Raw genomic sequence first — 11,981 nt, forward strand, 5'->3', positions numbered from 1 at the left:
GAGAGCGCGCGAGCGAGCGAGGGAGGGAGGGAGGGAGGGAGGGAGGGAGGGAGGGAGGGAGGGAGGGAGAGAAAGAGTGACGTTGAGCAGATGTTGCTTTCTGGCTTATGAGACTCTGGCCTTCGGTAAATTCTACCATTGCCTATCTGGAAACATTCTGATAGTTCTCAAGGTGGAGAAAGTTGACCAGTTAACTACCTTTGTAATAGCAAGGCACTTTATCCTTAACAGTTTAAAACAACAGTAATTTATCACTTCTTGCAAATGTTTTGATTGTCTATGTTGATCGCTGGTTTTGTCTGAGCCTACCAGTTCAACTGAAGACTCAGGAAGTCCAAGATGGCCTCTTTTAAGTCTTTTCATGTGTTTACCTACAAGGTGTGACTAGTAGCCAGGAGACCCTTATGTTTCTCCACTGCTTCCCATCCTCTAGTGGACCAGCTTTCTTAGCCAGGATGACAGTAGGAGCTGCAGATACCTGTAGACTAGACACAGGGATTCCTAGCTTTGTTTCTTCTTAGTTTCATTGACAAAAGGTAGTCACAGACTTGAGGGTCAGATCCCACGCCACTTGCTGAGGGGAGGAACTTCACAGTTTCTGTGGCCTGTGTGACCTACCATAGTATTTTTCTGTGTACCATTACTGAAGTTCTTCAAATATGAAATCTATTTCTCCCTTTCTGAAAGGGCCACTTACTTCGCAATCAGTGTTGTGAGATTATGCCTGTGCTTCGCTTCATCCTGTAGGAAGGAATCTACAGGTGCACACCAATAATTGCTTGCTTGTTCTGAGTTAAAGAAGGCCAATGAGAAGTGCCAGACTTACTGGCCTCAGTGTATGCAAAAAGAAAGAGGAGATGGGGAGGAGAAAAACTCTGATGCCATAAATCTCAGAGACAAGACTGACCCTCTGACCAGAGGGGCACAGCTAAACTTCGGAATGATTGGCTGCCTTTATTTCTCCTCCCTCTATAGTCTGCTGGCTAAAGAAGAGATAGAGAACAAATCTTTGGGATGCTACTCAACTGTCTTCTCAAAATGCCGGCTCTCTTCATCGGGTACAGTTTAAAGATCAATGTTTGGTTTTCACCTGAATGTCAGGTGACATAATCACAGTCACGCCCCATGTGCTTCAAAGTCATTCTTTAATCCCCGGAGAGCTTGCTTCACATCTGCTGTAGATTCAGGAGGGGCCTCTTGAGACCGTCCCACCTGGAAGGAAACTTGTGGGTGTAAAGCATCCAGCATTCAAGGACCCCCCAGCAGCTGCAGGATTAGCATTCCAGAAGGCGAAGGGGAAGGGTACCTAGGGAGCCAAGCTGTCCTGGAATCTAGTCACCTTAGGTTAAGGCTCTCTGCTTTTTCAACAGCAGCTTGGTTCTTCTCTGACAACAGACAGTGGTTTAGGTTCCCTCTTAAATTCATGTTCTAGGCTCTTGGCTTTCCTGTTTGAACTCCTCTCTCTTTCCATAGCGATGGCCCGTAGGTGTAACTTTCACAACTTGCTTCCAAGCCATAGAGTTGGGGATCCAAAATCTACTTGTGTTTTAAATTTTTACTGTTCTCTTTAGTCTAAGTTGCTGCGACGCCTTAAGAGATACCCCGTGATTTATGTGCAGCATATAGTATTCTATTAAACAGAAGTCATGCCAGAAACTGTATTTTCAAGTTCGTGTTTATTTTGAGTTTGAGCATGCTCTGGGATAAGGCCCTTAAGAGTCTTCCTGCCCTTTGGTGTAGTTGAGAAGGTCCATTAGATTCTGTCTTATTCTTGACTCTTGGTTTCAGTGTAACTCATGATGTCTTCTTCTCGATGAGTTGTACCTATGGGAAAGACTAGAGATACTAGAAATCTGTTTGCCAACTCAGCGTGCCCTGGGCTCTCTGTGTGTTCTTGAGTTCTGCTTGAAAACCAGTTTCGTCTATAGATCATCACCCTCTCATTTCATCCCTTAGCATACTCACCTAGAAATGCCAGTTACAGTCGTCAGCATTTGGCTCAGTCACCTGTCACCTCTTCAACTGGATCCACAAGATTTTGTATTCTTTTGGTCTTTCGAATTTCACAACAGTTTTGTCATTTTCCTTCACTCATCTTTTGGGCCGCCCCTTTATACCTGCTAGTGATAGCTTGTTTCATGTCTATTCAGTAGCTGGACATTGCCCAGCCACAAAGCCAATGGCGTGTCTTTAAAGTATTTCTTTTCTTCCATCAGTAACCACTATGGGGTACAGCCTTCTACGTGAGCATACAGGGACAGTATAAGCAAACCACTCCACACTGAATGGATTAAATGATGATTATACTAGTCAGCCTTCCCTCACTCTGATGAAATTCCTGAGGCAATTATCATAGAAAGAAGAAGCTCTGTTTTCACTCATAGATTTGGAAGTTCAGGATTGAATAGCTCCACTTCTTTGAGTCTCTGGAGAGTCAGCACACTGTGCCAATGGTACATGGCAGAGCAAACTACCCACTTTACCTTCCAGGAAGCAAAGAGGAAGTGAGGAAACCAGGATCCCACATTCCCTACCAGGCACAAGCCTCCTCTGTCTTCTCAGATTTCTAGCTCTCTGAATAGACTATAGTTTAAAGATTCCACTAGCTGCCACCTCTTACAGCTTCGATTACCTGTTGATATTGTCACCTTGGGGACCAAGGTATATTGGAGAATCTATATCCAAAGCACAGCAGTGATTTACTATTTTCCAGGAGCCACTCAGGCTGCTTTTGCTGGTTTTGCCTGGGATCATTCACGCGGCTTACAGGTTCCCTTGAAGCTAGGCCCATCTAGAATGGCTGTGACTTCTCCCCATCATCTTGTATGCCAATGTCTCTATAGCAGGAGTCTTCCCAGCATGCTTTTCTGAGGATAACATTGCCTGAGCCAAGCCCCACTGTAGAGGCACTGCCCAGACCTCCATTTCCTCTCCTTTATCTCTCATCTTTTTCAGAATCACTACTGGGAGTCTCCACACATGCTGTTGATGCTGGTCCAGATTGTGTGGCCAGTAAGCACTGAGGCCAACATACCTGTAACCAGAGACTGCATGTTCATTTCCTGGCTGCCCAGACCTGAATAATCACACAAAATTATATGAATGGCAACACTATTTGGCTGATGACTAAGGCTTACTTCTAGCTAGTTCTTACATTTTAAATTAATCCATTTCTATTGATCTATATATCACCACAAGGCTGTGCCCTATTGGTAAGTTTCCAGCATCTTTCTCCTTCAGCAGCTACATGGCATCTCCATGACTCCACCTTCTTTCTCCCTGAATTCAGTTCAGTTTTCCTGCCTAGCTCTATTCTGCCCTCCCATAGGCCAAAGCAGCTTCTTTATTAACTAATGGTAATAAAACATATCTACAACATACAGAGAGGAATCCCACATCACATACCCATCCTTAATCAGTAGGAAGGACAAAGGAAATCCCAGTTTCCAACTCCGAATTTGGCCTTAAGCATTGAAAACAATTATGTGTACATGAAAACACACAGTTTTTATTCTCTGGAGCCATAACAGAAATAAACCCCTAGATGGAACCTGCTTCAGGCATGCACAGACCCTGCATTTGCAAGGATAGCAAAGGAGGGGTCCTTTTCCTTGCTCAGATTATTTTTCTCCTGCAGGGCAGGTCTCTCATCCACTGTGGAATCTCTGAGACTATCTCTAATGGCACTGCCTCCTGATGTTCACATTCTGTGCCATCTTCTTCCCTCAAATATGAATAGGACTTGTTGACTTGCTTCTAACTGGCAGAATCAGCAGAAGTGACGTGGTGTCCCTTTAGACACTAGACTGTTAAAAGCTGTGACTTCCCTCCTGAGTACTACTGTCTTACGTGTTCTCCTGAGTTTCTTAGTGTGGAAAAATCCAATGGCATTAGCTAGCTTTCTCATTGTTGCAACAAAATGCTTGACTTACACAGCTTAAAGAAATGCACTGGTTAGTTTTTGTCAGTTCAATACAAATGTAGGCATATCTACAAAGAAGAAATTTCAGTTGAAAAATGGCCTGTATCACGTTGTTCTGTGGGAAAGTCTGTGGGGTATTTTCTTGATTAATGATTGATGTAAGAGGGTCACACCCATGAAGTTGGGCGGTCCTGGTATATGAAAGAAGACCGAGTAAGCCATGGAGCAAACCAATAAACAGAATTCCTTCATGGTCTCTACCTCATTTCCTACCTCCAGCTTCCTGCCCTGAGTCCCTGCCTTGGTCTCCCTCAATTATGGAGTATGATGGGTAGTAAACCCTTTCCTTCTCAAGCTGCTTGTGATCTTGCTATTTATCATAGAAATAGAATCAAACTAGGGCAAGGAAGAAATACTGTGGTTCATGGTTTCAGAGGACTTAGTCCATGATCATTTAGCCCCTAAACATGGGCCAAATATCATGGCTGGGAAAGCTTGTGATAGTTCAGAGATGTTCACTTCATAGTAGTCAGGAACCAGTGAGCAGGACATAAGCAGGAGTTAGGGACAAGAAGCCCCCAAAGACCCTCCCCAATGGCCATTCTTTCTACAGTGAAGGCCCACCTTTTAAAGTTGTCAAAGCCTCCCTAGACAGTACTATCAGCTATGAACAAGTGTTCAACCCACGAGCCTTTGAGGACATTTCACCTTCCAGTCCTAATAGCAGAGCTCCGAGGCAGCTTTCTGGGAAAGTGCACATCAACTAAGGTCTTACAACAAAGTAAAGCTTCAGCAATGATGAAAAGTCAAGAAAAAGAGTCTAACCAAAATGGCCATTTTGAGAAGATGGAATTTAAACATTTCAACCGATTTTGGGATCCCACCATGAGCTCTGAGTCAGAGGACTGCTGGTGGGAGATGCATATGTCTTGGTCTGGTTTGTCTGTGGTTGATCCTATTGTAGCTTTGTTTCTAGAAGGTGCCTGTGAAAAGGGTTCCCCAGAGAAGTACTCCTGCTTGGAGGTGATCTCATCACGGGTTATGTCTGTGTCGCTCTGTCGTTCCTGGAATCCAAGGTGTCTAAGTGTTGAGAAGACTCACAGGAGATTTTTGGGCACCTTTTTCGAGGTCAGGGACAGGATAACATAAGGGCGATAGTAAAATGCCTCAGCTCGTCTTATCTTTGTGCACTGAGCCTTGAAGGGGGGGATGAGATAGGTCAGGTATCACCAGCCTTTAGACAGACACTTATTGAATGATTAACATGTCCTCGTGCGGAGTTAAGCAGGAGTCTGTCCCAAAATAAAAGAGACAGATATGGGCCTGCTTAATGAGGCGTGTCTGTGATCCTAGAACTTGAGGAAGAGGGATCACTTCAAGTTCACAGCCTGCCAGGGTTATCGAGTGAGAGCCATCTAAAAGAAAAACTGAAAGAAAAGGAAAAGAAAAAAAGCACAAAAGCAGACAAATACAAACCGAAAGCAGAGATGCTGGGCTTCTATCTTGCCCTTAGTTAGCTTGTAGGGCCCATCAAGGAGTCCTGTTTTTCAGGTAAAGTACCAGTAACTAATTACTAGAGATGGATGGTGGAAGCCTTGCCTGATGGTCTGATCACGCCTTGTGAAAGAGCTAGCAAACACCCCGTGGCTAAGATACTTCTGGGTTCCTGGCCCTCAGGACTCCTGAGATTACATACGCTTGCTCTCTCCAGCTGCTCAATCTGGGGGAGGCGGGTCATTTGTTACACAGAACTAGGTGACTGGTATGCCATCCCATCTGCCTTTTCAGCCACTTCCTCTGTACAAATGAACGTAGTCAAGGGGCACCCCTGGACAGCTGTTCTGAATAAAACCAGAAGAAGCAAGAAAGAGAGGGGCGTGGGGCATCTGGAAGATGTTTTTGACTCCTCAGCCATTTGCTCTGCTTTCTCTCGCTGGATGCCAAGGTCTTTCAGAATGATCGGCCAAGCTGAAAACAGCCTCCTCAGGGTTAAGATGGCATCAACAAGTAATTTAATGCCTTCTTTTGATTGGATTAGTGGCTAAGCCATCGACTAGTCTCTCCAGCTGAGACAAGGAAAGTTTAGCCCAGCTAAATTAAATCTCTTCGGCATCATTGGTTCGAGCAGCCTACTCACTTCTGCGCCAGATGCTCAGAACATCTTTGTTGTTGTTGTGGAATGTGAAGAGAAGCAAAGAGAATTCATTCTCTTTGCTTAGGTGGGAGGACTGATCGCCTTCCCTACCCAGCGTGGTTATCGCGGCGCATATGGTTTAGAGCCGCCGAGAAAGGTAATGGATCCGCCTGAATTAGCACCCGACTCAAGCGAGCACCGGAGCAGAAATTCTCCCTCCTTTTAACACGCTGGCTCGGTGAGGCAGGCCAAGTCTCATAATCATCATTGATTATCTCATTCGGCATGACTCCTGGGAAATCTCGGGTGAAAGCAAATTGAATCGGATATTTGCTGCCACTGTTGTCAAAGAGACCTCTTTCAGATTAATTCGGGGATGACAGCAGCCCAGACAATGCAGCCCTGCAGTCGTGTGGCCAAAAGGGCTGCTGGGCACAGGGAGAAGATTCAGCTCTTGTGAGCAGATGGATATAGAAGGGGGCTGTGGAGCAAAGCACTGTGAGAACATAAAAGACTAGCCACAGAGGGTGGCTTCATCATAGATGAGTCTGCCCCATGGTGCTAGCAAAGGGAAGATTCTGGCAGTGAAGAAAGGTTAATTAAACTAGACCCAGGTCCCATTGCGCCTGTGGGGGTCTTTGGCTCCCCGAGGAGGAAACTACTGCCTGAATGCTATGGAATAGGATTCCAGATATAAAGAGAATAAACCGTCATGGCCCCAGGGTGGGTCATTCCAAGGAATCACCTGGCCTTGGGGAAGGAGCATGAATAAGCAAAACTTGAAAAGGTCAAACATCTATTTAGCAAGGGACGACTTTTAGGGGCTGCTGAGTCCTCTTGAGGCCCAATGTTATCACTGAGTGAGCGGGCAGCTCTGAGGCCTGAGTTCTCTGCTATTAACCTTCTTATGGAGCACCCCATAGCAAATGCAGACTCTCTTTTCATTTTTATTAATTTCATTTTTATTATTTGTTTGTTCATTTACTTCTTTATTTTATGTAAATGGTAGTTTGAACCAGGGCCTCACACCTACTAGGCAAGTGCTCTCCCAAGTGCCCAGCTCTATCGTTTAATTGTTGTTTTTGAGACAAGGGATTGCTTAGTTCCCCAGGCTGGTGTGAACCTACTCTGTAACTCAGAGCAAGACTTGACTTTACATTCCTCCTGCCTCAGTTTCCCAAGGAACCAAGATTAGAGGCCAATACCAGTAAACCCAAGAAGCATCATACTTCTGACCCTGATAGAGGAGATGTCTCCAAAAAAGTGTTTTGTTGTTTCTCTGAGGGGCTTCAAACCATATGGGTTACAGTACCCAAAAGGGTATTGTTGTCTGCCTATCATAAGCAATAACCACTCTAACAGGTAGAAAAAGCAAATAGAGTGAAATCACCTTCCAGGGACCAACCTGGCTGGCAAGTTGTGCCTGTGGGCCTCACCAAGGAGAGTCAGCAGGATGTCCACCTGGTATGATTGATCAAGTACTAGACCTTGTGGCAGGCGTTGTAGATTTGCATGAATGACAACAGCAACCCAATCCCTTTAGGCACCCATTCTCCCATTTTCAAATACCCTGAGGCTTGGCATGAGCTCCCACTTCCAATGACTAGTACCTGTGGCTGTATGCCACTGGCTGACCCTTGGGCTACCCAGCAGGGCTTGCTTCACAGAACCAGAAGTAGCTCAGAGTTCACGTCTTCCCTCCTTTACCATAACCCTTGACCAAGATCTGTCAGATGCAAACACAAAAGGGCAGCTTCTGGGTGAGACAGACATTGCACAAAGAGTCCACAGTCCCTGAAGCTGGGCTGGGCTGCAGCCGCACTCTGGGAGACTGTGAGTTGAAATCGCACACTGGCTCGGCTTCCTACATCCCTACATCCCTTCCATCCTAGTTTCCAGTTCTTACTGGGAGTGCTTTGTATCCCCCACACACTTCCTGTCAGCAACACAGCCCTTTTCAGACAAAGGAGGGACCAAACAGAGAAACTTGAAAGCAAGCTCATGCTCCCTGCCATGTTTGTTCAGGAGTTTCTTGCTCGCAGAGATAAGAACTGGCTGAAATTACAACCATTGACCAGCGGCACTCGGAAGAGTACCGTTGATTTGTGGGGAGGTCTAAGTAGGTGCATTCCAGTCAGTGTTCACTGACATTAGAATCCAATGGAGATGGATTTGAAGATTTGATTATTCCAAAGGACACATTCCTTATGGAGGGCATCCTCTGCTCAAAGTATCTTCCATGACATAGGACAGACACATAAGAACTCTGACAGGGAAGAGAAATTGCTCTATGTCCGTTTCCTCTGGGCAAATCATTCTCATGATCCGACAGTGTTACCTGCCTGAAACACAGCTGTCAGGCTGAGGTGGGACTGGGTAATAAAGTTCAGGAGCCAGATGTAGGTCCATTGCCTGCATTTGGAAGAAGACAAAGACAAAGCACCAATATGGCCAGTGCTTTCTGGGTGCTTTAGATTCAGAAAGACCCAGAAATCCTGGCATACAAATTCTATCTGAAGCGTCAGACACATTACTTAACCCCTCTCATTCTAATTATCCCTAAATTATCGAATCTCTTTGACTTTTTAATGAAATTATGCATACAAAGGACCCGCTTCAAGGCTTGGTGCACAGTAGGTATTCAATGATGGTACTTAAGTTTTAATGAATTGCTTAATTGCAAATAGTTTCTGCTTGTGTTAGGAAGGAGGAAAGAACCAGTTGGGGGAATTACATAAAATACAGCTAGTATAGCAGAATAGTTCAGTGTATCCTTGAAGCCCAGGAAACTGGATGCTCTCACCATGGTAATTCCATGCCTGTGATCAGGAGGAGGTGAAGACAAGGTATATGTGTGTGAACTCCGTTGTCTCGTAGAAATGATGCCTCCTGCCCACATCATTTAATGATCAAAGCACAAAAGAAGGATCTAGGGCTGTAAAATTCTATATTCTCCTGGGCTTCTGTAACCTTTAGAACAGCAGACAAGTTGTTCTTATTTAGTCAGGAATTGCTTGTCGTGGTTGGGCTCTGTTGAATTAAGGGCCACTCTGATTTATTCTCCATATGAGGTCAATTGGCTTTTTCTTCTAGTCTTATATTCTTTGAGCTTTAGCTGTGCAGTTGGGACAAAGAACACCAGCTTTAAAAAGACATCCAGAGCCCTTTTCTCTACCCTGATGATTGTAAGTGCATATAATAAACAGAAGCCCTGTTGTATATATTCCGAACAAAGAACTTGAACGTGATTCAAGTCAGCAGTTCTCAGTCCGTGGGTCGTGACCCCTTTGGGAGTCACATATCAGACACCATGCATATCAAATGTTAATATTCCAATTCACAACATAGCAAAATTAGAGTTATGAATTGGAACAAAGTCATTTTATGGTGTTCGGGGGTCAGCATAACATGAGGAACTGTATTAAAGGGTCACAGCATTAGGAAGGTTGAAGCCACTGCTCTAGGTGGATAGACTACCATGACCAAGCCTGGAGAGATGGCCTGTAGGAAGACTATGGGGTGCTGAGGATTTTAAGGTACAATCATGGTTCTGTATAAGATTATGCTGACTTTTGTTTATTGTTGTGGTTTTTTTTTTTAACACTTCCATTATCTGAATGTAGCTTTTTAACTGAACACTTTTCTTGTAAATATAAATCACTCGACTGCATTCATCTTTGGGCTTTCAAAATTTCAGGAAATTAAACCAGAAGAGGACGTATTGTAAGGCTCAGTGCTCTTGGGCGATGAGGGTGTGAACCCCGGAGGAGTCCTAGTTGACTGATGATGCTGAGCTAGGGTTGTTGGCATCCGCTCTTCCCATGAGGATGGAACTTTGCTAGCTACGGGACGGAGACAGGCACAGTTTTAAGTGATGGCATTCTCAGGAGAATTTCCTCCTGCATCAAAACAAGTGAGCTGGGCAAGAAGCCCTGAAAGCTTTCTGCATTTCTCCTCCTAACCGTGCTTGATCCAGTGGTAAAAGGTCCTGAAAAAATACCCATTGTGTTTGCATCCTCCCATCAGTTACAGAGAGCCTGGGCCGCTTCATGACAGAGTGCTTCCGGGATTTAGAAATGCTGACTCCGCTGGGCTTCTAGGAACAGGGACAAGAATAAAATAAGCCTTGACAACACTGATCATGGCCTCTGCTCATGAAAAACGCAGCACCGTGTGGCCAGCACACACCGCGAACTGCAAGTTCCCCTGCCTACCAGCCTCCATTTACAAGAGGGCAAAACCTGGCAGTGCAAGGCTTATCTGGCCAGCAGATGTCTTTGAGTCTACCTGGACCAGGGGAGACTTTGGGTACGGGGAAGCCGTCTGTCGTTTGCCCAATGTCCTACCGTACTGCTGCCTCGATTTTCTCTCATTAGATGGAAGTCTGTTACCTGACTTTCCTGGAGTAATATAAGGCCACACCCACCCCGAGAGTGATTTTCCTAGCCTTCCCAATGTGAATGAAGCCTGGTTCACAGAGCCAGGACCCTCAGGCAACAACATGGTTCATGGACCTGGTACCAATCAAGCAGTTCATGGACTCAATTTGTTTCTTTTTTCTTCTTCTTGTGTCCTTCTTTCTTGCTTTTTTTCTGTTCTCATCCTCCTGCTCCTTTTATTTCATAAAACTTTGAGAGATGGTCACTATCTTCAGTAGGTTTTCTTTTGCCTGGGGGCCCCAGGTTATCCAGGCTTACCTTGAATTGAAGTATAGTCACTGTGTGTGTCTTTTACTTCCCCAGCTTCTGGGTTGAAGGAGACAGAGCTGGAAGGCAGAAGTGATCTGGCGTGGTCACTCTCTGGGTGAAGATACTCTTTGTCACGTGTCTGAATTCAAACAGAAGGCGTCTGAAGGTGGTGAGTTTGCACACATTCTGTCTGCATATTTTACACATAGTAAAATTAAACTACCAAATCAAGAGTATGTAAAATGTAATCTGAATGCCTTGCTACCCACCTAAACAGGTGTATGGTTTGGGATCTAAAATAGCTAGGGGCGGGGATCATCAGGAACTTTCCAAACTTGAAGGGGCTATAGTGAGAAACCCTTCCACCCCTTTCCTTTACAGTTGAGGAAACAGAGGCTTAGCAGGTTATGGGGGAAATTGTTCAGGGCACACTGGTGTGTAGTGGCGGAGACCTTTGCTTAAAGCGCCTGTCTTTCACTCCTCCTCCTACAGCCCAGTTGCCCATAAGATTCCTAAACATTTTCACTGCCTAGGTTTTGAATAACAAGAATTGAGCTGAGGATTATTAGAGGCAAAGGTTGTACAAACAATGAAGACATTATTGAGTCAAGTCCTGACCTTGTCACCGTGAAAAGTGACAAGAAAGTATGGCAATGGGGCTTGCTTACCTCCATGTAGAGGGGAAGAAATCTCTCTGAGTTTGCTGAGATCTGGGCACAAGCTCTGATTTAGATACTTACCAACTGTAGTCTTGGAAAAGGCTTTGACTCTCCTCATGTGTGATGCAAAGATATTTATTTCTGAAGCTCTTCCTTCAGAATTTTATTATGTGTTTCCAAGTGTAGATGATTTAATTAAACAAAGATTTTAATGTATACCTCCTATGTTTAGGCTGTATTATCTGGGGAACTAGAAGTTCAAAGATGAAGATGGCACGAGGCAGATACATAGCATAATGGAGCATGGTGGTTGCATGCAGGAGCAGAGACTGTTTCCACCTCAAAGGCCACCTTTCTCCCAGAGAGTGGTAGCTGGAAAGAGATCCACCTGTCCCTGTGTTACTAACATCTCCAGAGTTTGTTGTTTGTGGGCGTAGTGGTACATGGTGGATTGTTCAGTGGTGATGTCTAAAACGCTGTCTTTGAAATAGTATGAGTATATGCATTTGTTTGAAGAGTGACCTATACCTTATTTTTAAGAGACAATCATGACCCACAAGTGGAAGCATAATGAAGAA

At 44.8% G+C, this 11,981-nt stretch overlaps 1 protein-coding gene across 1 annotated transcript in view; it reads left to right on the forward strand.

The window, feature by feature from the left end:
- Kif16b (kinesin family member 16B) overlaps positions 1–10,913 on the forward strand; it is a 296,601-nt gene extending 285,688 nt beyond the window's left edge. Inside the window, exon 27 of the mRNA XM_057780936.1 lies at positions 10,799–10,913. Within this exon, the coding sequence (XP_057636919.1) occupies positions 10,799–10,810 (12 nt within the window). The 3' untranslated portion in view covers positions 10,811–10,913. The remainder of the gene's footprint in view (positions 1–10,798) is intronic.
- Positions 10,914–11,981: the final 1,068 nt, after the last annotated feature.

The sequence above is a fragment of the Chionomys nivalis genome, chromosome 9, assembly GCF_950005125.1.
Source record: "Chionomys nivalis chromosome 9, mChiNiv1.1, whole genome shotgun sequence".
Lineage (NCBI taxonomy): Eukaryota > Metazoa > Chordata > Mammalia > Rodentia > Cricetidae > Chionomys > Chionomys nivalis.